The sequence below is a fragment of the Carcharodon carcharias genome, chromosome 3 (genome assembly GCF_017639515.1).
Source record: "Carcharodon carcharias isolate sCarCar2 chromosome 3, sCarCar2.pri, whole genome shotgun sequence".
NCBI classification, from domain to species: domain Eukaryota; kingdom Metazoa; phylum Chordata; class Chondrichthyes; order Lamniformes; family Lamnidae; genus Carcharodon; species Carcharodon carcharias.
In genome coordinates, this window is record NC_054469.1 from 186,515,471 (window position 1) to 186,543,117 (window position 27,647).

The 27,647-nt window shown below is 38.9% G+C and overlaps 1 protein-coding gene across 4 annotated transcripts in view; it reads left to right on the top strand.

Moving 5' to 3' along the window:
• LOC121276286 (F-actin-uncapping protein LRRC16A-like) overlaps positions 1-19,351 on the top strand; it is a 417,343-nt gene extending 397,992 nt beyond the window's left edge. For 2 of the 4 annotated variants that reach the window (XM_041184533.1, XM_041184536.1), the window contains 5 exons: positions 5,416-5,494; positions 7,259-7,462; positions 9,351-9,494; positions 10,697-10,849; positions 18,163-19,351. In XM_041184533.1, the coding sequence (XP_041040467.1) occupies positions 5,416-5,494; positions 7,259-7,462; positions 9,351-9,494; positions 10,697-10,849; positions 18,163-18,371 (789 nt within the window). In that variant the 3' untranslated portion in view covers positions 18,372-19,351. The remainder of the gene's footprint in view (positions 1-5,415; positions 5,495-7,258; positions 7,463-9,350; positions 9,495-10,696; positions 10,850-18,162) is intronic. The other 2 variants (XM_041184534.1, XM_041184537.1) reach the window with 1 other exon arrangement.
• The last annotated feature ends 8,296 nt before the right edge of the window (positions 19,352-27,647 follow it).

Below are 27,647 nucleotides of genomic sequence, written 5' to 3' on the forward strand. Positions count from 1 at the left end.
TATGTATGGACATTGTAGTAAGAAGTCTGCAACTTATGTGCTTGTGCCAGAAATTCCACTGAAAACTAAATTAACTTCTAGTTGCAAAAGAAGCAGGGTAAGCATCCTTCAGATAAAATGCATTAGGTAGAAATAAATACGCTCAACCCTTGTCCCATGCAATTTTGTTGGCAGTAGGTCATGTATAACACTATTTCGCTCAGATATTCATTACCAACAGAGGTTGCCGACTTTATAACTACAAATGAATTCACTCCTAACTAATTTCGAAGAACAAATCACTGAGGGTGCTGAAAAAGGTACACTTTCTGGCAACACCTATTTAAAAAGTGAACTATTTGCTTATGCCTTGCAAGAGTACCATATTTGATTAAATTACTTATGCTACCATTATATATGGCTCTGGTTTGTGATTTTGTGACAAAGGGGTTATCAATTTAAAATCACCTTGTGCAGTAACAGAAGAGTTGAGAAAATTGCCCTTCATAAGAAAGTTGTTGGTGTGTGAAATGCCTTGCCTCAGGAATAGTTAAGGGAGAAACCATTGCATCTTCGAAGCAAAGATTAGATCAACATGTGAAACAAAGAAAAGTACAGGGAGGTAGCATGGCATTGGGATTTGCCAAAGAAACTGACACAATTCATCAAATATCTTTCTTTCAGTGCTGTAATCATTTGGAATCCTAAGCTCTGGAAGAATGTAGTTATTAAGTCATGTTTAGTGTTGTTCTATGGACAAATGAGCTTTTGGTGATATTGCATGTATCTGGAGCAATAACAGAAAGATTGGGGTTAGTAACCTCAACAAGTTACTTGTATCACTGGTAATTTGTAAGTTAATATATAAATAAAGAGGTACTTGTTCCTCAACAAAAACAAAAACAGAATTACCTGGAAAAACTCAGCAGGTCTGGCAGCATCGGCGGGGAAGAAAAGAGTTGACGTTTCGAGTCCTCATGACCCTTCGACAGAACTTGAGTTCGAGTCCAAGAAAGAGTTGAAATATAAGCTGGTTTAAGGTGTGTGTGTGGGGGGCGGAGAGAGAGAGAGAGAAGTGGAGTAGGGGTGTGGTTGTAGGGACAAACAAGCAGTGTTAGAAGCAGATCATCAAAAGATGTCAACAACAATAGTACAAAAGAACACATAGGTGTTAAAGTTAAAGTTGGTGATATTATCTAAACGAATGTGCTAATGAAGAATGGATGGTAGGGCACTCAAGGTATAGCTTTAGTGGGGGTGGGGAGAGCATAAAAGATGTAAAAATTTTTTTAATGCAAATAGGTGGGAAAAGGAAAATCTATATAATTTATTGGAAAAAAAAGAAAAGGAAGGGGGAAACAGAAAGGGGGTGGGGATGGGGGAGGGAGCTCACGACCTAAAGTTGTTGAATTCAATATTCAGTCCGGATGGCTGTAAAGTGCCTAGTCGGAAGATGTGTTGTTCCTCCAGTTTGCGTTGGGCTTCACTGGAACAATGCAGCAAGCCAAGGACAGACGTGGGCAAGAGAGCAGGGTGGAGTGTTAAAATGGCAAGCGACAGGGAGGTTTGGGTCATTCTTGCGGACAGGTGTTCTGCAAAGCGGTCGCCCAGTTTACGTTTGGTCTCTCCAATGTAGAGGAGACCACTTGTTCCTCGTTCATTTGACTTCCATATACAAATATTTGAGCCTGAAATGTCAAGAATCATCTGAGACTTTAAAATGGTTTTAGACACTCCAACCAATTTAGTTGACATTCAGGCACAACGGTTTTGCCAGATAATGTAGGTATACCATCTAATTCTTGAAAGCACACCTCAGGATCTAAGAGTAATTAGATCCTTGACCTGGGAGAGTTGAGATTCTTCCTGTGATGTCCCAGCAATCGCTGCAAGCCTGGGTGCTTTTTATACCTTTTTCTTTCCAAATCTGTTGCTGCCAGAAAAATATGTATAGATTTATTTTTTTTTAAATTTCTCGCAGTTCAGCAGCTGCCTTATTCCCTTTTCTTTATCTTACACTGTCAGCAGAATATGAGAGTGCCCTTGAACAATCTAGCCGGCTCCAGTGAGACTACCAAATATCCTTTCCCAGGGCACATTAAGCAATAAAGAAGTTGGTAATGCTTTTCAATTATAGCCCAAAGATCTTTGTTCAATTGGTGTTTTGTTACAATCAATCATGGGTAGACTGACAATCCCGAATTAGTGTACTTGTATTTTTGTTTCAATTATATTGGCTGCACATGAGTTATTCTTCTTTTGCTGCTCGTATGTTAACCCATTATGGTCTTTTCTCTTCCAGTTAACTTTTCAAATCAGGGTTTTAAGTCAGTTCTTTCACCACTGATACGCAACCCCCTGATAGTGTCCATTCCATTGGGCATATTTAGCCCTTCTGAGGAGATACCAAAAGATCCATATCAAAAATCCCAAAATCTTTCAAAGTGTTTTAATTGACATGTGATATGCAGAGTCATTGGCACACTATCAATGTGCGAATATCTTAATTGAGCATTTTTACAGATTTCATATTTGCTCTGGGCCTTCTCACTAGCTGAGTCTCTTGCATAAGCAGATCCAGCATCCTTTACAATCAAGAGCTTGTCCAATATATAATGGGTCCAAGGGACTGTAACAATGAAACTTGTGTGAACTGGATTCTATAATCTTATGATGTGCCTGAAACATGGACTCTTCTGATAACTGAAACTTTTGTAAGTCAAGGCCTAATAAGAATCATCAAGCTACCTTGTTCTACAATCAGTGACCATGCAGCATAACAGTTAGTGTATTTCGCCTTGCTTGAATTTATTTATATTTCTTGTTGTAACACTTGCCAAACTGTTCTTATGAACAAGCTAAACATCATTTCAGTGCTCAGTTCCCTGGTTTTGATCATCTCTCTGAGCTTTGGAAAATAGATCTTCTCTCACTAGATTTATTTTCCTTCCCAGATCTATTCAAGCTGTCTGTCAAACATGGGTGTCTTTCTCTTGTTTCCTAGTTGGTCAGGAAGCCAAGCGAATAACCATAATCCCCGTCCCAGCTGTTTCTGTCAGCAGATTGGTCAATATGGTTGGCAATTAAAATTGCTACCAACTTCATTCCCTTTCTCACCTCAGAGAGAATACCTAGAGGCTACCTCCTCCTCTTTCCAAAATAATTTTACATTTTAATATTTCTGTAAGTAAATTGCCTGTTGTGTTATCTGTGTTCGATTGATGAGTAGAAACCTTTTAAATGTGAAATAGCAGTGGAAGTGGGAGAGCGATAACATAAATTCACTCCATTGAGCCATCTAGAGGCCAGAACCTATAAATACATTGCAGCAGGCGACATAGTATAATTTAATAAAAAATATTGTCAGTGCAGTTCACTACACGTTGACCCAAATAAACGTTATGATAACAAGCAGAAAAGTTTGTGAGTAGGTAGTACATGAACTACAGAAGATATTTGATAATAGTTTTTTTTGTATGTCGGTACTATAACAATTTGTATATGTTTTTGTTATTGCTGCCTGAGAAAGAGTAAATTTGCCATGTAGAATACACATGTCTAAGTTGAGATTCATTTTACTCAAAACATTTTTCCTTTTTTTCGCTGTATTTCCAGCATTTTCTGATTTTGTTTCAGACTTCTAGAATCTGCACTATTTTTAGCCTGTGGCTATTCAATTGTTGTAAATTTTGAAATGACAGGCATTTAGGCCACATGTGCCACTTCAAACCAGCTTTGCGAAGCAAAAGATTTCTGAATAAATTGGGATAGAGTTTCTACTTTGGGCTCAATCAAGAAATTGTGCCCAAGATGCATTTGAAACCATGTTGTTACTTCAAGTTTCTGTTAAAATTAATTGGCATAATCACAATTGTAAAATCCTTCCATGAATCTAAGAATTAACAATGTATGGAAGGTATTTTTTTCTTTTCCATGAAAAAGTATTTCATGATGCATTGAAGAGTGGTAACCTAACGCTGTCAAAAATGGAGTTATCACCAAAAATAAGTGTTTTTAATAATGTGTCCAGTCCTCCACCTGAATAACCAAATCTAAAATGATTTAAAAAAACTATATTGAATCATTTAATAGTTTCATTGGTGCACAGTAGTCAGTTCCTTAGAAAATTAAAAGTTTTTTGATACGTGAAAGGTTTTAAAATGTGTCTACTGGTGGTGTTTGCATAGGAAAATGAGTGCAATTTGAAAAGCCTCCTTGCACTGGCAGAATCTTAGGATTTCAACCTGAGGGTGTAGCCAGCGGGGCCCAATGTTGGTGAACTGTATCTTGAACCAGTGTCAAAGATTGCGGAAAACATAAGGGGCAAAACTCATTTATGTTTAAAATTCCCCAATCTTTTACTCTGATTTTGATGGGTTATGCTGCTAAAACTAGCAGCAACAGAAACCCATTTTCTAAAAGGTAGTGCAGGAATAATGCTCTCTGCAAGCTGCTGATCAGATACTTTGGTCGGATAGCTATCTCCTAGATCTTTGTGTCTTTTCAGTGCATTAATTGGATATATGAGACTTGTGCGAAATGTGAATTGCTATTCAACTCCGCTTCTGCCAAGATATATAGCTGTCTTTGAAGCTGAGATGTTACCCTTCTAACTTCAAAATCTATTTAAAGTAATAATTTTTATTAATTATAAGAGGACACCTTTTTAATCTTCCTTTGTATCAGCCAGAATATGCAAAAGAGATATAAATCTGGATTGACAATCGTTTTTCTTCAGTTTCCATTTTACTTTATTGTTATAGAGGTTAGGAACTTATTGAGGGCTTCATGGGAGTTGGTTTGACACATAAAACTTCATGTCAGATACTCAAGGTGCAGCATTATAGAAGAGAATCGCTAACCGTTAGTACTTTTGAAATAAATGATAACGAATTTGGTGAAGTACCGAAATCGGCCTTACCTGCTGATTTGCCCTTGTATCAGACTAATCTTTTTAAAAAAGCCTGATTTTTAAAAAAATATATTATTATATTTTTTATTTTAACCTGATCTATGTAGTCTGTCAATGTGTTTTTATTCGGAGAGATAGGAAGTATACATTATGCAATTTGTGTCTTTTCCATTGTGTACTCCAATGGAGAACAGTTTCATTGTTCACCCAGTGTCACACTATACCAGTTACTCTGTGCAAAGGGCCAAGTGTAAGCCAACTTTTGCACTGTGCATAAGACTTTTTTTTAAGAAAGGGAGAAATCCCTGGTTGTAATAATGTAATTACGATATTTTTTAGGTTTAAAAAGCAGCTTTCTGAATAGTGGCATAAAATTCATTTTAAAATATAACTTGGTTCTCAAACAGTAATCTGAAAACCACTCTTGTATTTTTGTGTTAATCCAAAGAACAGCATATATCTTAGTAAAAAACTGGTTTAATGGTTTGATTAATAGAATGTCTTCAATTTTGCTGTCTTCTCAGAAACTTGAAAATGAAGCTGGAAGCAAGGAGTTGTATGAAAATGTGTCAAATGCAGACCGTCTAGATGAAACAGGTAGAGGTGAGCACAAGGATGATATACCAGTGCTGAGAGAAAATATATTTTAAGGTCGTCAGCTTTCACGCCTATATAAGATGGCTGCCATTTGACTTTAGTAATATTAAACACAGAAGTGTAAATATTTTCCTTTAGGTTTGCATGAGAAATTGCTGTGCCCATCTTAATTAATTCCTGCGCATTGCATCCTGAAAAAAGTAGATGGGTGCTAATTTTTCAAATATAATTTTTGTGCTTTATCGCTTTATCTTTTTAAGAAAAGGACGGTCAAGTAATTAAGAATGATATTGGCGTTGTTGGTAACAACAAAAATGTGTAATATAAGGTTGCAATTATAACATGCATGTATGTAGAAGCATGTACGTTGGATTCTCAGGCTGCATGCTGACCACTTGGATTCAGTGAGAGGATTGAGAAAACTATTATGACCATTAGAATTAAGCTTATTTTAAGTACTCATCTACATGCAGGTGAGGAGATAAAATCTACTGTCAATTTCTAACAGTAAAACCTTGAAGGCCATAGAAGAACCAATAGTGAAGAGGAGGCGGACATTACTGCAGCTCCAACATAGAAGTATTTACCTGAAAAAGGTGCAGCAAATAGAGAATTTTTCAAGTTGGCCTGTCACCCAATGCTTGTGAATCCAGTTAGATCCATTTGATCCTGCTGAGTTTTTGCAGGTATTTTTGTTTTTGTTCCAGTTGGTAATCCTACCTGGAGTCACGTAATTGGTAATTATGAGCAAATTTGTTCAGAATACGGATTATATCCATTAACAGGCACAGAAAGCAACGCAGTGGTTGGATTCAGCTGTGCTCCCAGTCATGGCTGCAGTCCTCTCAAATGCATTGGCAATTTGAATTAATTTCTCTTAACTATATCAATGTTAGTGAGGCACATAAACATAATGGCCCAATTTTGCTATCATAATAATGGAGAGGCTGTCATCATTCACTACTATTCTGACAGCACTGGAGTTTACACATGCAGAATTTATTGTGGAAATCTGAGAGTTCCTATCAGATTAACCCTGTTGTTCCACAGGATGTGCTGTTGCAGTCCTTGCCAATCGACATGAAATACTGTAATAACATGAATTTTAGAGTACTTATTCACTAATTACATACTAATGATGCCTGAAAAAGTTAGAGTTGCTGCATTTTGGGGACATGTGAGCTTTTAATGTACAATAAGTGATAATTACTGCTGAACATCCTGTCTCACCCTGCAAAAAACAATTTTGTAAGCATGGAACCTCATTCCCTTGGAAGAAAGTTAATGCTGCAGACTTTTAATGTTTTTAAAAAAAAACTTCTCTTTGTCTCTCTCATTTCTCTCCTTAGTCCTAACTGCATTTCTTCATTTTGCATCCTGTACATGATCTTGATATGTTACTTCCTGCCATTTTTAAAATTCTGGGTTTGTAATCTGTGTGTCTCTGATGTATTCTAAAACTTTCTGTTAGGAGTCGCAGAAGCAGTGTTCATGAAAACCCTCACCCTTTGATGCTAAACGTCTGACATGCTATTGAGTAATTTAACTTTTGGACAACTTTGGAGTCTGGTGTTTTTATAATATTTATAGAACAAACCATTTTCTCCTAGGTCAGAAAAGGTGCAAATTGTTTCAGAGTTTGGCATTATTCAACACAATCCATATCACAGATTGTTGTTTTGTTTTTGAAAGAGCATGTATTTTCCAATCTACAGTACCATTTTTTACTTGAATGCTTTCTTTTCCATATTTTTTGTCTCATTATGCTAGCCAAGGGCCAGCAAATCCAAAAAGGGGATCCCAGCTTGACTTCACCAGAGAAACTTACAAAACCTGAACCAAAGACTGAAACAGTGAAACCGAAGAGCTCCTCCACCACGCCTACCAGTCCAAAAATGCCACCTCAAGTTCTCAAGCCCAGCAATGTGGGACGTCCAAGTGTTCCTCAAAAGCCTAGGCCCAGCTGGAGCACAGGTAAGTACAAGTTGTGTCACTAATCCCTGAACTAAAGATTTGGGGATCCAAAGAGAAGATTTTATGAAAATAGATGAGCAAACCTGTGGTTACTCATATGTTTCAAATGAGTTTCATATATACTCATATGGTTACTCATTAATAGTTGAATGTTCAAGAAATTATTTGACCGAATGGAATGCACTTGAGAGAAGTAAAGAAAGCGGATACAGTCCACTATTGCTAGACTATCTGGTGTCTTTGGGACAGGTAATATTAGAAGTTGGATAATAGCCTTGGGATTCAAATCTCCAAAAATGGACACAAGTACAGAGGGGTGAAAGAGCTGTCACTGGGCCATTATCATTCATCTTCTGTTGATTACCTCAAAGGCCACAAGCTGGAATAGGTCTCTTATTATGTTATTGGCTAATGCCTTAAGGTCAGAAAAGAGGCAAATAGGGGGGAAAAAATAGCGCAGCCAACCTGTTCACCCTTGTGTGGTGGACCTGCAATCATAATTTTCATCTCCTTACTGACAACTCAAGTAGACCTGTACAGCATTGGCAAGTCCTAAAATGCACGCCCTGCCTCCAGTTGCTTCCTGAAAATTACATTTTGGCATTGGAAAGAACATATGGAATTGCAACAGGACAGTTCTGTAACAAAAGTTACTGAACCAAGAGAAGAAATTGTCACAGACGGAATGTACATGCTCTCTTGCTGCCCATGATCATTATGTTTTCTATGGAAAGATGTGTGCCTTTTACTTTTAGAGCATATATTCCAATTAAATAGTTCATCAGCAAGCTTTTGAATTTAGAAATAAAGGTTATTTATTCTCACACACTTAACCTGAATTAACGCAATATCCCACACTCGGTTTCATGCATGCGCTTGCGCGCGCACACACCAAAGGTTGGATACGGATACACATTTACAGATTACAGTAACTTCAGTCTCTTATTTACGATTGCTGGTCCCCCATGTGGCAGGCCTGTGTTTTCATGAATGGATTTGATGATTTTAAAGTTGAAGTGAGGGTTATGTAAAGCGGAGGGTTCACAGGTTACAAGGTTTCTTGTAGTCGAACATCCAAGAGATTGGTTCTCAGATGAACTTTGAAACTGGGACGTTTTCAAAATGCTGGTAAATGGAGTGGAAGATTCTGAAAGAAACTGCTACTCCAAACACCGGCTGTTCCTCTCCTGTGTTTGCTGCTGACAGGCCCACTTGTGAGCCTTTAAGCAGCAACTGTGGAAGAGAAGCAGTTTCTGCTTGGAGGAACAGCAACACTGGTGGCAGGGAATGTGCTCTGGAAAAAGAGGCATTGGCAGGAAATGGGCATGGAGGGGGTGAAGAGAGAGAGAGGCTGGCTGCCCGGACAGGTGGGGGAGGAAGATGCTAGCATCCAGGCTGGATCAGATGGGGGAGGAAGAGGCTGGCGGCCGGGCCAGGTGGAAGTGGAAGTGGAAGAGGCTGGTCGCCAGGCTAGGCCAGTGAGACAGATAAACAGACTCCTGTGCCTCTGACACTTAAATGATGATTTTTATTAATTACCCTTTTTTAAATTATCAATTTATTGTTTTGACATTGCTTTATTTTTGCTCTGCAAGTTGTTTCCTTTCTTCATACCTCAACTTTATTTTGAAATTCATGTTTAACGTGGTGTTATTTTTCGGAAATTTGCTCATCCATCCCTTAAGTGAGAAAAAATGGAAACGTGTCCCCAAGTGAAAAGGTTGGGCAAGCCTGGTTTAAACCATTTGTAAATTTGACCCATAATCGGTTGAAAAGGGGTTCATTGAGATTACTGGATGCACAATAATAGTTTACCTCAAGACACTGCTATTACTGTTTGGGGGAAAAAACAACATTAACAAAAGCAATGTTTTTGTTCCTTTTATAGAGGAAAACCCAGAATCATCATTGGGTCATATTTCCCCCAAAATTGCTCTGGTCCCACCTGTTCTTCGGCGAATGCCATCAGATAAAGATGGACAGAGCAGTCCTCCTTTCAGTGGACCCAGCAACTGGTCATCTTCACATGAAGGTAGGCTGACACTGCTTCATTGTAAGGCATTGGAGACTTAGATAAATTCTGAAGTTAGAGAGGAGGGGGGGCTGCTTAGAATGCTTTACTGAAGTGTCAATGAACAATACAGCAGACAGTTAACTCTTCAAACTGTATTAGCAGGTCTGTCACCTTACCAGTATCCCAAATGAACCAGGCCAGATATTCTCCTGCTACATTAGTAGAACAGCTCTCAGTATTGAGTTTTTTGAATGTTAAGGCACACTCGTGTACAGAAAACATGAAAAAAAAACATACTTCTGTCCTTATCAAAAATCCACTAGCTTGTCCTACCTGGTACTGGTCGGAGATTGGTAGGGCTTCACTACTTGTTGGTTTGAAGCGTTGTAAATTGGTGGCGTACAATAGCAAAGTTTATAAAAATGTTTGATAGTAAATGTTTGATATTTGATATACAAATATAAATTCCTTGCATTTACGCTTAATTCTATATTTGCCAATAGTACATACCTTTTTAGTTATTGCAATTGTGCAAACCACTCCAGTGTGTAAACCACCTTGTGTGCATTTTGCATATTCAAAACATGCAATTAGAATAGTCACAAAATGTGTCTCTCATCATGTATTTCCATCTGTTTGTCTCCATAAACTGAAGCAAAAGTAAATTTACAAAAGAAACAAAGTCTGTAATGAAGCTCATCATTTCTGCACTAGGACTTCTTGTGATGTTTTGTGATGATTAACAATCTAATTTGCATCAAGCAAAATTTTATGCATTTAAATGTCAAAACAACTCTAATTCAGTAGTGTCAGTCATCTACACAAATGTGTCTACGTTGTTTTAAGCTTTTGGGACAGTATTTAAGCTGAGAGGAGCAAAATTATTTAATGTCACCATTGAATACTGATGTCCAGAAGGTGGGCAGCATGTATCTCATTGAGACTAGGAAAGCTTATTCTGGCAAACCAGAAAGAGGAGCTTTTAGTTTCCTAAAATATAATCTAATTCTGTTTATTTAAATTTATCTTTTAACATTCAAAACAAGAAACAGAAAACCCATCTTTACGCATTCTCAAATGGGAAAACTTCTGGACATACAAAAAGACTTAGTGAGCTAAAGGTCAATGAATACCTTCTTCAGGTTTATTTTGTGTTGCTCCATTATGCATTGAATGTGTGTATGAAGTAAAGATTAAAAAGTGCCCTTTTTCCCTGGTAGAGCTATTTGGACTTGATAATAGAGCTGACACAGAACATGATTCTGAAATGGCAAAAAATGGAGCACGTGTCAAAAGAACATTGAGGCAATCATCAACAGGCGCAGTGAATGATGCAAGCGAGATTGAGCGCAAGAAATCACAGCCAATAACTGGTCAGAATTTTTGCCTTCCTGGAGTGGTGGTGGGTGAAGTTGGCACCAGCAAGTATACAATTTATTTAAAGACATTCATCGCACTAATGACAAGTGCAAAAATGGAGTAAAAATTGCAGAACGTTTACCTATAGTACCTAATTGTGTTACTAGATCTAGTATAGTTGCATTTTCACATTGAAACCCTAGAAACGTGAATTGGGCTCATGTAGAATGATGTAAAGTGCAAACCAGAAAACATGAGCACATATGCTGAAGAAGCATATATCTGTCTTTGGTTTTAAAAACTGTTAATTCTCTCCCTCAAAAATGACGCACTTTCCATGACTATTGAGTTTCTACTTGCATCTTGGTCACCCAGTAGACTGCAAGTCTGGAGGAAACTGTTCTGGGTTACTGCACAATGGCTTTAAGACATTTAGATTGTTGCTTTTGATTCAGTGCAATGAAGGAGTCCTGTTTTCAAAAGACGGATATATACCATCTGTTCATGAGTGGCATGGACCATGACCACACATTTTTGTTATTGAATTGCTATAAATTTGCTGGTGCCATTTTTATACTTGGAGGCAGATCTTGTAACTGAAAGCTGTAGTATCTCATTCCCTGTCTCATGTTAATTTTCAGAATCAAGCAACTTGTGGAATTTATGTATAGAGGATTCCATTATAACCAAGACTTGTGATGAATCCAGATAAAATTAGCATTCTTTTTAAACATTTGGAATTATTAGAGAAAATAAGTTATTTTGTTGGGTTAAGTCTAAGTTTCTAAAAGAGCCAGGGTTAGGGATTCTACAGTTGCAAAAACTTTGCTTTGATGTTAAGTTCCTATAGTGGTGGTGATGGCTTTATTTGGTTTTTGGTTGAAGAAAATCTTTCAGATTTCACTAAGGCGTTTGCCACTAACATTTGTATGTCATAATTTAACTTTTCATTTCATTCATTTCCTTTGTGATCACCATGTAAATATAGACTGTGTGCTGTATTTCCTGAATATATTAATTCAGGTTCATTAATGAATTTACTGCAAGATAAGTTTAATCAGTTTGGGAATAGAGTTGTTTAATTTGCTGCCACTTTGGTATATCTGCATCTTTCCTGTATGTATAAACTTTTCGTCTTCTATAACTTTGAAACACTTGACCTCTGTGAATGTAAAGAGATTGGGTAACATTTAATGAAGGTACTGTAATTTACGCAATTCCTTGCTCAGAAGAGGCTAAAGTAATGATTGATCACTTCTTGGAATTGTGGGCATTACTGTCCATGTTATTCTGTCTGATCCTTAAGTTTCTAATTTTGCTCAGATTGTGATGGTAGTTTGCTGGATTTCGTTCATTTTAAAAAAAATTTTGTTCCACTTGTAGGAATAGGGATAGGGCATTCAGTCCCTTAAACCTGCTCGGTCATGCAGATAGATCACCAATGCCTCAATTCCATTTACTTGCCTTAGCTCTGTATCCATTGATATCTTTACTTAACAAAAACTCACCTTAATGTATTGATTCCTTGCTGGGTTACGGTTCCATGCAAACTAGGCAACCTTTGCCCAGGTGTGTTGTATCCATGTGTGAGTATTGACTGTGCACGTCAACACAATATTCAATTGTGGAAGAAGGAAGGTGGGAGGGTGCAGGGGAAGAGGAGAGGGGTGGGCATCTATTTCTCATTCAACGTCAACACATTCAAGCAGCTAGCCAGGTTCATTGAGCAGTGATGTAGAGCAGGAACCAAGGCTGATTTCCTGCTACCCAACTTGGGTTATTTGAGACCAACTGCAGCATGCCCACTGACTCTGACTAAAACCAGCCAACTCAGGATAAACTAGGGTTCTGATCTATAGGATTTGCTTGCTAATTGGGTAAACTCATCAGGAAAGCCAAATGCCAAAGCTTTTAATAATTGTGAAGCTTAGGACTGAAGTAAAAATAGATGTGAAGGACCAATTTGAGCAAGTCGCTGGTTCATCTACAAACATTGATCAGCATCTAAAAAAAAACATTTTAATTCTTGTATTTTCAACCTCTGCATATAAATAGATACAGACAGGGAAGGAGTCGTCTAAAAAAGTGAAATTTAAGAAAAACAGTCAGATAACCATCTCCATTCTGCTGTTGTAAAATTTCTGTCTACTTCATACCATTTGTTCCTTTACTCCCTTTGCTGCCAGTACTTTCAATTGATTATATCATAGAAACAAGCAGAATTAGGCCATTCAGCCCGTTGAGCCTGCTTCAAAATTTTGATTCTGTCTCTTAGCAATAAGACCATAAGACATAGGAGCAGAAATTAGGCCATTCGGTCCATCGAGTCTGCTCCGCCATTCAATCATGGTTGATAAGTTTCTCAAAATGGCAGCTCTTTGTTTCAGCATTGCATCAAATGTCATGACCTCCATTTTAAGTAAGTAATTTAGTGACACCAAACTATGTTGGCTCCCATTGTCATGTGACTTAAATGCGAAACATACTTCATGTGTAGCATGAGGAATTTATATGACAGACCCATTCATTGTAGCTACAAAAATGTAGAAGCTACTTTGCTCCAGGTACAGAGACCTCTGCACATTCAAGACAGGAAATCAAATGTTAGCATGGAGGGTTTCTAAGAACAGCCTACAAGTTGCAGTGATCGGTATTATTTCCAGCCTCCAGAGAAGCTTCTACCCTGGTGACTTATGTCACCAAGTAAATATCCCCGATCCTGGGGCTACTCAAGTTATTTGGCATGAGTACAGGGATAATTGGGCAGGGAGGAGTCCTGGGAATGGGAAAATTTGCCTTGTTTTATCTACCAGTTCAACCCACAAGTGTTTTGCCAGCAATTGTGTTCATATCTACATTTGCAATTTGTAAGAGGCTTGCTCCAGTACATCTGAGAATATGCCTTGCTGCTGTATTTGCCTATTGCCTCTGGCAAGTATGGTGATAAGGGTGCAAATTATTGGCAAGCCCTTTGAACCCATGGCTTGCAGTGATTATTTTCTCCAAATTATTTTTTACTCTGCTGGCTTGCATATTAAGCACATGAATAAGGGAATTCTTCAGTTCCAACCTTCCTTTCTGCCTATGATCTTATGGTATATTGAAAACAATCTCAGGAAAACCTTGAAATGGTATTTTAACTATTTTCTTCCATCTCCAGGAAGAGCTATCAGGTTGATGCATAATGGATGATTGCTTATTATAGTGATATATAGACAAAGGACTATCATTAATCCAGGAAATTGTTCACTGGCTTCTGAAACAAGATGTTGGAAAACTTATTACTAAACAATATTTAGCAATATAAATGTAGAATGCATCCCCTTGAAATCTACCAACAAAATTAAGAGTCACTTTGCTCATGCGATGGCAGCTATTTAAACCAGTTGCACGATTCCTCTTTAGATTAAATCTAGTCCAGAAACATGGCCCATTTTATTTGTTTTCACCAAGCATTACAGTCTTAATATTAACATTTTACTGGCCTAAGAATATGCATCCCCATCTGCCAGTACACTTTGGTACTAAGGAACTTGCATTTCTGCAGCACTTTTCACATTCTCAGGATATCCCAGAGTACTCTTAAGTTGATTAATTATTTTTTTTTAAGTTGCAGTCATTGTAGTTTTGTACACAAATGTAACCTCCAATCTGGGCACAGTATAGCCTCACCAACAACTAAATGATAAATGCTCCATGTTTCCTTGGGACCTGGGACATACTCCCTACATAAATCAACCTAAAATGTTGCACAGAGGTGGAAGATTGGACAAGACCTGGAAATATCAAATCTCCACCCAGAAGAGCTGGCAGAAAATTTTCCACTAGTGCCTAGTACCATATCTTCCTCAATAGTTCCTTTCTGTCTTTCCTGTCACAGAAAGGAAGCATCTCAGGTGGGCTTGTGGCTCAATGGTAGCATGTATGACTCCAGATCAGAAGGTTGCATGTTAAAATCATGTGAGGCTCATGGCGTTTCACTATAGCTCAAGTTCCTGGATTCCGATAACAGGGCACTTAGAAAATATCAATGGGATTAAACAAAGTCAACATGGATTTATGAAAGGGAAATCATGTTTGAAAAACCTACTAGAGTTCTTTGAGGACGAATGGATAAGTGAGAATGTTGTGTATTTGGATTTTCAGGAAGCTTTTGATAAAGTCCCACTTAAGAGGTTAGTGTGTAAAATTAAAGCACTTGGGTAATATATTGGCATGGATTGAGAATTGGTTAGCAGACAGGAAACAGAGTAGGAATAAATGGGCCTTTTTCAGAGTGGCAGGCAATGACAAGTGGGGAATCGTAGGGGTCAGTGCTCGGGCTCCAGTTATTCATAGTATATATATCAATGTTTTGGACGAGGGAACAAAATGTCACATTTCCAAATTTGCTGATGACACAAAATTTGGTGGGAATGTGAGCAATAAGGAGGGTGTTAAGAGGTTTCAAGGCGATTTAGACAGGTTTAGTGAGTGGACAAATACATGGGAATTGCAGTATAATGTGGATAAGTGAAATTATCCACTTCGGTAAGAAAAACAGAATGGCAGAGGATTATTTAAATGATAATAGATTAGGGAATGTTGATGTGCAAAGGGACCTGGCTGTCCTTGTACACCAATTACTGAAAGCAAGTATGCAGGTGCAGCAAGCAGTTAGGAAAGCAAATGTATGTTGGCCTTCATTGTGAGAGGACTTGAGTAAAGGAGCAAGGATGTCTTACTGCATTTGTACAGGGCCTTGGTGAGACCACACCTGGAGTGTTTGCAGCTTTGGTCTCCCTATCCAAGAAAGGATATACTTGCCATAGATGGAATGCAGCAAAGGTTCACCAGACTGATTCCTGGGATGGCAGGATTGCCGTATGAGGAGAGATTGGGCTGACTAGGAGTTTAGAAGAATGAGAGGAAATCTCATTGAAACATATAAAATTCTGACAGGGATGGACAGACTGGATGCAGGGATGATACTTCCTTTGGCTGGGGTGTCTAGAATAAGGGGCCACAGTCTCAGGAGGCAGGGTAGACCACTTAGGGCTGAGATGAGGAGAAACTTCTCTGAGGGTGGTGAACCTATGGAATTCTCTACACAGCAGGCAGTGGAAGCACAGTCACTAAATATATTTAAAAAGAAAATAGATTTTCAGACTCTAAAGGTGTCAAGGGCTATGGGGAGAGCACAGGAGTATGGCATTAAGGTGGAGGATCAACCATGATTATATTGAATGGTGGAGAAGCTCGAAGGGCCAAATGACCCACTGCTCCTTATTTTCTACATTTCTAAGTTGCACTCATTATAGCATAGGCAGCCATCAATAATATTGAAATTGACTGATTCCTGATACTCCAACAGGGTCAGGAATGAAGCTCGGTGGCATAACAAGATTCCTACTGCATCGCACCACCTGTGGTGTAGGAGGTCTGAGAGTTTATGTCTCCAGTCCCCCTTCCTAGGAAGCTCTGAAAAGAAGAATGTTATCACCGGCACTGAGAGAACTCCCTGCTGTTCTGTGAATTATACCACAAGATCTTTTATACCCATTTGAACACCCAAAATTTCATACAGAAGATTTTGCCTTTGATCCTGCTGCACTCCTTCAGTTAAATTACCTGTTACATTAAATTATCTGTTTGAGTCCTGGAATAGGGTTTTAAACATAATCCTGACCATCTGGTTCTCCTGGTAGATCCCTAACTGTAGATAGAGCTTGAACCTCAGCCAAAGAAAAATGTAATGTGTAACAAATAATCTGTTATTTTCACAGCAGTAAGTGACAGTATCACAATATTTTTACAGTGCAGAAAGAGGTCACTCAGCCCATTGAGTCTGCACTGCCTCTCTGAAAGAGCATTCCATCTAGTTCCACCCCCCTCCCTTATCCCTGTAACTTTGCACATTTTGTTAGACAAGAGTGAATAGGGATGTGGAACCAAGGTGGGTAAATGCAGTTGAGATACAGATTGGCCATAATCTAGTTGAATGGCAGTCAGGCTCGAGGGTTGCCCACTCATGTTTCTATGTTCCTAAACAAGTTGATGATTCAGAGGTAAAAACTGCACAAATGCTCCAATTTGTTTGAGTTCTGTTATAATTCGTAAGGCAACTGTAGTGAAGATCAGGCACGTTATTCTTCATACAGTATATTGTGTATTTTAATTTTTCAACCATGCACATAAATGGTGGTAAAAAATTGAAGCAGCAGAGGCTGAAAATACACACCCGATCAGCATTTTAACAAAGAAAGTACCCAGGGTTAACATTTTGGGTATCGATCCTTCATCCAGGAACTCCCATCAAAATAGATGTTTCGATCCAAAATATTAAACCATCATTTTGTGTTTCAGATGCTTTATGTTTTCAGCATTGGCATTTTGAAGAGAGCACATATATTATTTTGATTGTCATTGCTTAAGTTTTCATTGTTCTCTGAGTACACATGCTTTGTGTTTTTATTTATTTCATATCCTTGATGCATTATTGCAATTTATATTTGAGGCATGAGAAGTAACTGCCATTATGAATTTACCAGAACTCTACCCTTCCTAGCAGGCTGGTTCACACCACGACATGCTACCATCTCCCACTATCACAAGCTTATTGAAGGGAAGCTGCGAGTATAAATCTGGTATTTTAAGTGGACTGGGATATGACAGAAATATCTAAAGCTGCTGCCTCATTCCACCTGGTGGCAGTCACTTTGGAGCATGTGTCTGATCCAGCCCTTCTGATGGGTAATGGTCTGTTTATAATTGTGAGCTTAAGGAGAGAGCTATAAAATGTTTTCATACATATTCTCATTATTTTTGGCCATTATAATCCATGATTGAATCAACAGTTAGAGTAACAAGGTTAACTGCCAGCTTCTAGAATCCTCCCCATCAGGTTTGAAAGTGCCTCCCGATTAATGATTTTTGCCTATAACTTCTTCAAATGCACAATGGTTTCATTTGGTTTGCATCTGGAGAAATGTGTTGTCATTAGTATCAAGTGGATTTGTGTTCCTTGTACACTGCATGATCATGGAAAAATTACAGGTTTGAATTGACTTAACAGATTTTCTTTCCAGCATTTGAACTTCAGCCACTGAATAGTGTTTTTGTTTTTGTATTGCATAGTTTGGCAAGAATATATTCCAAAACTTCAGTTGCTTTAGGGCTTTATAACCATCTCCGTCTTTCAGACTAAGTTTCAACGTAAAACTCAATGTTCTGAAAGGGTTCTCATGAACTATTTCTGACTCCATGTACCTGTTGTGTCTTCTGTTTTATCTGTTCTGATGTATTTTAAAATAATCTTTTCCTCTTCACTGTTATTAAAAATCACCAGTACGCCAAAGTTCTGTGTCGGAAACAAGTTCCAGGCAAAACCCACGCTCCGAAGAAAGTAAACTAGGCCGATTTTCTGAGGATCAAGAGTTGCGAGGGAAGGAGAAAATGCCCAAGAGAGAGCGGCAGCATTCGAAAATGGAGGGGAAGAATGGCAGCAAGTCCAGCGATTCTGGAGAGGAAGGAGACAAAGACTACATATTTGTATAGAGGCTTTTTGGGTCAGGAGGTTATGCAGCACAAGAACACACAGTGATACCAAGCAATCAGGTGTAAAGATGATCACCAGCCAACCCTCAAATTAATACTTTATAAAAGCTGGAAAATGACATTTAGATTCCTGGCTTTTAAAACAATCATTTTAACAAAAAAAAATTGATTCTTTAAAAGGTTGTTTATTACATTTAATTACTGCATGCACAATATTTTTCTTTTATCCCTGTGATTCCGATCTCTTCCCTTCATCATTCTTCCCTGCTTCCTGCCTGACAAGTTAACATTCCTTTATTTTAAGTTTTGCTACCATGCTTGCAAAAGTTGGCAATTTTTCTCATGTACTGAAATTCTGTAAAGCAGCTGTGTGGAATACATGCCTTGTACAAAGATATTGTAAACCAAGCAACCAAACTGGAAACTTTTAGGGTCGACTTCTATACGATGGATAGCACGTTTACGGATGTAATCCTGTGTGCTTGTGTGTGTGTCAGATGTGCACGCAAGATGTAATCCTGTATGCAATTGAGCAAAGTAATGATACTAACGGAGCACACTAAATAAATACATTTGTATAATTTATTATAAATAAAAAGAGGAGCTTGGATAAGGGTTTGTAATCTTCTAGCAGGGCATCTTTTGTCCTCCAGGTGTACAAATAGTCCATTTCAGATTACTAAATCTGTTTTCACAAACATTGCCATAAGCACAATGAGCAAGAATTTTGGGGGATGGTGGGTCCATCATGTGAGGTGTAACTTTTAGCAGTTTCATGCTAATGGACTGTTGGAACAGGGAAGTTTATTTTTATGTTAATCATTAGGCTAACTGATGATCTGTTTATCTACCCACTTTTACATCTGAAATGGTTTAATCATTATGCCTTCCAGTGGTATATATTGCTCACTGTAAGCTAATTCCAGTGTAGAGGGGATTTCTTTCTGTATATATTTGTACCAATAAAGAGAATGATTCTACAGTTCTGTTGCCATTGCATTAATGCACTCTGTTGCAGTTCAGCACTACGTGTTGCATTGGTTTTGTCTTTGTATTGCAATGAAGGTGATTATGGACACAACATTTAATCACAATGAACAAAATGCAGTTACGGAATTGAACAGTAAACAACAGCAATGGCACCTATTCATTTTGAGACTAAAATTGAAAATTACTTGTGAATAATTTGCTGTGTATATATTTTATCCTTCTAATTTGCACTTGTATATTCATATGCATTATGATTTTGGGTAATTTTGCACTATTTTCCCACTAATTATTCTGCATTTCTTCTCATCTAAAATCTACATCCTTAAACCTTTTCCTCTTGCAGACTGTGGATCCGAATGGCAACAATGATTCCAGTTGAGGTTAAATGAATACTGGAATTTACTCCTTCAGTTAAGCAGATAGCTTGTGCAAAAGCCACTGATTCCATAGCCAGAACTAAACAAACCTGTTGTTAAAATCAGGGAGATGAAGAGAATTAAAAACTAATAGACTGAGATTTACAACACAATGGGAGGCTATTCATCGCACTGTCTCTGTGTTGGATTATTTCAACCTTTTTCCATAGAAAAGGTTTGGAAATGAGTTACCTTTAAGTAATGTTCTTTAAAGTGTAATTAAAACACTCAAGAAGCTTCACAGCATTCAGGACAAAGCAACCCGCTTGATCGGCACACCATCAACTACCTTAAATATTTATTCACTCCACTTCTGGCGCAGAATGACATCAGTGTGTACCACCCAGAAGATGTATCACAGCAACTTGCCAAGGCTCCTTCAACAGCATCTCCCAAACCCATGACCTCAACCACCTGGAAAAACAAGGACAGAAAACCCGTGGTACACCACCATCTGTAAGTTCTCCTCCAAACCATACACCAACCTGACTTGAAACTACATTGCCATTCCTTCATTGTCGCAGAGTGAAAATCCTGGAACTCCAAGTCAAAAAGTCATGGGTTCAAGCCCCACTCTGAAGACTTGAGCACATAATCTAGGCTGGCATTGAAGTACTCATTGGTTGGAGGTGCAATTTTTCATGAGATATTAAACTGAGGATCAATCAGGTTGGATGTAAAAGATTCCATGTCATGATTGCCAGAAGAGCAAGGCATGTTCTGGTGCATTGACCAACATTTATCCCTTAATCAAACCCACTGAAACCGATTATTGCCTCATTTATCTTCTGGTTGTTTGTAGACTTTGCCCAGCAGAAATTGCTGCCATATTTACTTACTTTGCAATGGTGAATACGCTTAAAGTTATGGAGTGCTTTGAGGTTTTCTAATTAAAAAGCACTCTATAAATGCAAACTCTTTCTTTCACAATATAGAGAGAAAAATTCAGAGCAACAGTCTACCCATATCCTGTGATCAGAAGTAACAAAGAAAAGTACTCCATATATAACCTTAGTCAGTGCAATTGGGGAATTTGGCTGAGCGAGGGAAAATTTGTTTCTAAGCTCAGCTGGCCAGAATTAAAGATCTTCTAATGTGGATCGTGTGTAATGTGGTTTATTTTTTCTTAGTTACAAACAGAGGTTTCATTTTCTACGCTCACTTGAAATGAATAGCTTATACCAAAAATAATAGATTTGCTGTCTGTAAAATAAAACATCTTAATGATTTGTACTGAGCCTTGTCTCAATGTATTTTCAGACCACTTAAAGACTGGGGAAGTACATACATGAAGGGCACATGTGTACAACTCTCTATCCACTTCTGATCACCAGGTTGTACGTGTCTGTTATTTTGAATGAATTCATTGGTTCTTGTTAGATTTTTTTAATTGGTAGCTGTCTGTTTACTTATTGTGTGTTTTCATATGTATATAATAGTGCTTTTTTGGTTGTTTTTCATGGCACTTTTTCATTAGTACATTCTTATCTGTTCAGTGGTTTTTTACTGCTCGTTAATGAGGATGAAATCTGAGCCAAAACAAAACAGAATTACCTGGAAAAACTCAGCAGGTCTGGCAGCATCGGCGGAGAAGAAAAGAGTTGACGTTTCGAGTCAAGGGTCATGAGGACTCGAAACGTCAACTCTTTTCTTCTCCGCCGATGCTGCCAGACCTGCTGAGTTTTTCCAGGTAATTCTGTTTTTGTTTTGGATTTCCAGCATCCGCAGTTTTTTTGTTTTTATCTTTGAAATCTGAGCCAATCCGGTGCAAGGGCATGTGTATAAATGCACACTTGACACGTCGTATATAATTCTGAGATCTCCATGTAATCTGGATTATGGTTAAATGAACATATGAGAAAGGATGGGAAAAGACCAGCTGGTCCACCAAACCTGCCCCACCTTAGCTTGGTGCAACCTATACACATCACTAGATGCATCCCTAAAAATAATGTCCCAACCAATTTATGGAAAAGTTCCTCTGATTCCTACAAGCAATCACTTTTTTTAAATGACTTCCAGGAACCCCTCCAGCTTGCTTTTGAATGTATGCAGCATGTACTGGTATTTAATTTAACTCTGCTTCCATAATTTATACTAATGCCCCCTGGTTCTTCCCTTCCTTTGTAGCCCAAGAAACACCTCCACATGGACAGAGTCTGTTCCCCTTGTTATTCTAAAGGCCTCAATCATATCAAAGTCAAAGTCTTTGCTTTTCCAAAATAAAACTTCCCAGCTCTCCCAGCCTAGCTGAAAACCTAAGGCCCTTTAAAATATGCATCAGCCAAATGACTCTCTTCTGAATCCTTTTAAGGGCTCTAATTCCCCACCATGTGAGCAAACCGCAACAGTGTACCATATTCTGGGATGCAATTGGACCAAAGCCTTGAACAATTAATTTCCAGTTTTACATTTAATTGCGCTAGCTGTGCAACCTAACATTGCATTCACCTTTGCAAGAGTGGTCATGGACCTTCTGTGACCCATGATCCCTAACCTATTTTTCCTAGTGTAGACCTCCTATGACACTTTTCATGTCAAGTGGTTGGATTTTTTTTTCATAATTTAATTTGCATTGAAATACAATAAAATATTTTGCATGTTTTATTTTGGTTATTGAATTGCACAATTTTCTTGGGGGGAAAAATAAATAAGTAGTTTTTTTGTATAGAACATGCAGAAAATGACAAACTAGTCCTTCACACCTGACCTATACCAATATGGTGCAACTGCACATAACGGCTCCCATTTGCCTTCACCCATCAGCAACCTTTGTAATCTTGGTGGGTGGGGGGAGGGGGGCAAAGAAAAGAGAAAAGGCCAAAAAGAACAATTCAGGTGCGGGGAGAGATTCTTTTCCAATCCCCAAAGGCAATCAGAACAAATTCCAGGAACTCTCATGGAATCGTGTGATAACACCCAATATATTAACTGTCCTTTTGCACTAGTTTTTCACTAACACCAACTTCCTTGCCGCGGCAATTATTTGACGAGTCAGCAAATGTTACAGCTTTTCACTTGACAGTAGCTTCGTGCTTCATTCATTTTGCTGGAGGACCCATCTCAGGTTGTCCCTCGTCATGCTATTTGCAGTCTGCACTCTGTGTTCATGTCTGAAACTCCCATGCATCTTTTTCACAACACAGCCTGTATCACCTGCTTGATCCCATGTGTCAACTTACAGTATAAGGTAAGTGAAACATGCATTTCTGAGGTGAAAAATAGAGGCTGACTACCAATGCGAATATACATTCTCATAGCTAAGAAGGGGTGGGATGATTAACTTCTATGTCAAGTATATGCAAAAACACGATCTTTGGCACCGAAAAATTGGGTCGTCTCATATGCTGTGTCAACTTATACATCATGTTCTGCGGTAGGCTGTTTCCCCACTCTTTGGTATAGTTATATATGAATGGGAAAAAGACCAAAGTGTATAGTACATGAATCTCTAAAGACTTAATTACCAGTGCCGCAAAGCTCCAGCAAAAGCAAACCGAGCAGTTCGATGTATTACTAGGAAATTCCAATAAAAAACAAAGAACTTACTCACATGGTGGGCGACATGGAGACTGTGGAGATCCATGATATTAACACCAATCTTAAAGGTACTTAGTTACCACAGTGGTGCCCAAGACCAAATGCGCCATCAGAACAGGACCAGCTACTGGCCTGATCTTTAAGAAGCCTGTATCAGAATAGACCCTCGAAAATCATAATAGTTACATCATTACCAGAAAGGTAATATGTATATACACATATAAGTGGGCCAAATCAAACCCTGAGTCCAACAAAGATTTCAGTTCAGTAGCTAGTTGGTGTAGCCACTTCATAGAACAAAACGGTCTAGTGTTGCAGCAAAAGACCAAGATTGCTCAGAGACGATCAATAGACCTTGATGCCAAAATTAACAGTTTTATTTCATTCACGGGATGTGGGCTTTGCTGGCTGAGCCAGCATTTATTGCCCATCCCTAGTTGCCCTTGAGAAGGTGGTGGTGAGCTGCCTTCTTGAACTGCTGCAGTCCATGTGGTGTCTGTACACCCACAGTGCTGTTAGTGAGGGAGTTCCAGGATTTTGACCCAGCAACAGTGAAGGAACAGTGATATATTTCCAAGTCAGGGTGGTGAGTGACTTAGAGGGGAACTACCAAATGATGGTGTTCCCATCTATCTGTTGCCCTTGTCTTCTAGATGATAGTGGCCATGGGTTTGAAAGGTGCTGTGTAAAGACCTGGTGAATTCCTGCAGTGCATCTTGAAGATGGTACACACTGCTGCTACTCTGCGTCGGTGCTGGAGGGAGTGAACGTTTGTGGATGTGCCAATTAAGTGGGCTGCTTTGTCCTGGATGGCGTCAAGCTTCTTCAGTGTTGTTGGAGCTGCACTCATCCAGGCAAGTGTGGAGTATTCCATCACACTCCTGACTTGTGCCTTGTTGATGGTGGATAGGCTTTGGGAAGTCAGGAGGTGGGTTACTTATCGCAGGATTCCTAGCCTTTGACCAGCTCTTGGAGCCACAGTATTTATATGGCTAGTCCAGTTCAGTTTCCAGTCAATGGTAACTCCCAGGATGTTGATAGTGGGGTTTCAGTGATGGTAATGACATTGAATGTCAGTGGGCAATGGTTGGATTCTCTCTCATTGGAGATGGTCATAGCCTGACACTTGGGCTGACAAATGGCAAGTAACATTTGCACCACACAAGCCTGGATATTGTCCAGGTCTTGCTGTATTTAGACATGGACTGCTTCAGTATCAGAGGAGTTGTGAATGATGCTGAACATTGGCCAATCATCAGCGAACATCCCCACTTCTGACCTTATGATGGAAGGGAGGTCATTGCTGAAGCAGTTTAAGATGGCTGGGCCCAGGACACTGCCCTGAAGAGCTCCTGAGGCAGCATCCTGGAGTTGAGATGACTGACCTCCAACAACCACAACCATCTTCCTTTGTACTAGGTATGTCTCCAACCAGCAGAGTGTTTTCTCCCTGATTCCAATTGACTCCAGTTTTGAAAGGGCTCCTTGACGCCACACTCAGTCAAATGTGACCTTGATGTCAAGGGCAGTCACTCTCACCTCATCTCGGGAGTTCAGCTCTTTTGTCCATGTTTGAACCAAGGCTGTAATGAGCTCAGGAGCTGAGTGGCTCTGGCGGAGCCCAAACTGAGCGCCAGTGAGCAGGTTATTGCTAAGCAAATGATGCTTGATGGCACTGTCGATGACCCCTTCAATCACTTTACTGATAATTGAGAACAGACTGATAAGGCAGCAATTGGCTAGGTTGGAATTGTCCTGCTTTTTGTGCATAGGACATACCTGGGCAATTTTCTACATAGCTGGTTGGATGCCAGAGTAACAGCTTGGCTGGGGGTGTGGCAAATTCTGGAGCGCAAGTCTTCAGTACTGTTGCTTGAATATTGTCCAGGCCCATAGCCTTTGCACTAACCTGTGCCTTCAGCTGTTTCTTGATATCAAATGGAGTGAATCGAATTGGCTGAAGACTGGCATCTGTGATGCTGTGGACCTCCGACAATTCCTCATCAGAGAGCAGCAAAAACATGAATACCCATTAAGTCACATCGGCAAAATGGATGAATTGAACATGAAATTCAATATGCCCAGTAGCTGATCTCATGTTGTCAATCCATGGAAAATGCTTTTCTGCAGAGGTTTGTATCAGGAGCTTAGGGCAGAATTTTGAGTAATTGGTGCTTTGATTCTTGAGATGAGCTTCTGTCTTTTTTTTTGTTAATTAATTATCTCCTTCCAATTAGATGCAGTTCATAAGTATATGTTTTACATTTGCACATCTTCCTGTAAAAGATTGTTAAAGGAATTTTAAGCATTCTGAGAATGATAACACTTGCCTGCAGGTTTGCATTGGTGGAAAAGTAGGTTATGATCTTCATTATACGACACTGTTTCTAAGGCCTACTTAACTTTAGATTTTCAATTATTTGTGCAGTATTTTTGTCCCATTGCATTGATAAAAACCCAAAAGGAAGAAGAGCATAAAGAGCAACTGCAAAGCATGCTCATAAGAATTCTACTATTTTAGTTCTGGACTCCAATGTATTAAGTGGCCAAAACTTAATCTGAACTGCCTTCTAACCTCATCATGAGAAGCAATGGTTGTTTAAGTTAACTGCTTTGAAATACACATCACAAAAATTCATGTCTGTATTAAAATTTTAAAAAGTTAAAAGTACATGTTTTGGTTAGGAGGGCTGCAGAGATAATCCAGCTCTTGATTTTTGACTAGTACAATCAAATGCTGGAAAGCCCCATGCACGAGCTGAAGATGTTGTTACAGACAATGGTGAGAGAGAACTGAAACCCCCATTCCCTTCCCTTACTGTTCATTATCAGTGTGTATTTTGAAAAAGATGTGGGTGTTGCTTAACTCCTGAGTGCACGGCTAATTACAGTAACTAGCAGCAAGCTTTTCATGGGTTTAAATACAGAAGATTGTTTGTTCACACATTCACCCCAAAAATCTAACACTACGTGAATCACTCACTACTCATAAACTCTTGGGGAAAATACAATTAAAGAGGATAGTGCCCTTTTACAAGTTACAAATAAAGGAATAGTTTGTAAATCATGTGATTCGCTCGCCTCAGTTCAGGCCTGGTACAGAAGAGGTTATTTTCCACTCTGGTTATTCAATTCACCTAATTACAATTCAAAGTTGTTGCAGGATTCCCTCAAAGAGATGGGTTTTCAGTAAGTCATGAAGCTAGTTGCTTGCAGTTTTATTACTAGGACGTCCGTTACCTGTACTGGTGAACTTGAAGAGGAACAGGCTTACATTGTTGTAACCTCCAGTCTTAAGTCATAGATTTTGCTGCCCTTGCTGCTGCTGTTTCTTGCTGTGTTTTTAGCAGACTGACTTGTTTCACCCTGGTGCTTGGAATGTGTAAGATTGGTTATATGAAGATAGTTTCAACCAGCTAACCACCTGATCAATATGGTCCACCCATAACGCTTTGTAGTTGGAAGCCATTTCTATACCAGTGGGGGGAGTGGGGTGATGGTTGTGGATAGTGGCCATTCACATTTACTTATGATGGGCAGGTTTCTCTAAAGCTGTCTTTAAATTTCAAGCTCAGACACAGTAAGTTTTGGGTAAGTCCAGGACAAGAAGAAATGTGAATTACTTAAATGGTTTTGCCTTGGTGTGTCTATTCAAGAGAAGCACTCCACCTATGGCCATTCACTTAGGAACTTTCCAAAGACTTGAGATACTTCTGAGTCTGTGCAGAAATTGCATAGGTCACCTGATCTTTGGCAGCCATCTTAAGACCCTTTTATTGTCCTTTTTTTTATTTAACAAAGGGCAGTTCCAGAAAATGCTATACTGAATACAGTCATGTTTAAAATAATGAATATAATATGCCTTTATAGGGCATGACAGTACCTGCCAAAGAATTCAGGCAGGCTCACAGTCTCTACAAGTTCATGTCCAGAGTGGCTGCATGTGCAGTGTTAATACTTACGCTGCACTTCTGTATTAATAGCAGGACAGAATGGCTACTGCACTCTAATTTGATATTCTGTATTGGTTCAAAGTTAGCGTACAGAATTCCAGCAATTTGGGTTCAAGTTTCTGTACTTCTATAACCAAGGTGAACTTGAGGAGAGTCTTGGTGGTACGGTTATCTCCTTAAACATAAAGTTGTTTTTTTTGTTACTCTTTTCCTATGAATTTTCTCCTCTCATCCTCTCCTTAAGGCATTAACTCCTTGCTGGGGGATAGTTCCATGTTGCTTATCACTTTCTGTTCCTTTGGCTAAGTGATAGCTTCCAGGCAGATAGAAGCATGGGAAAATCAACTTGAAGGCTAGCTCTACATTTTATACATCTC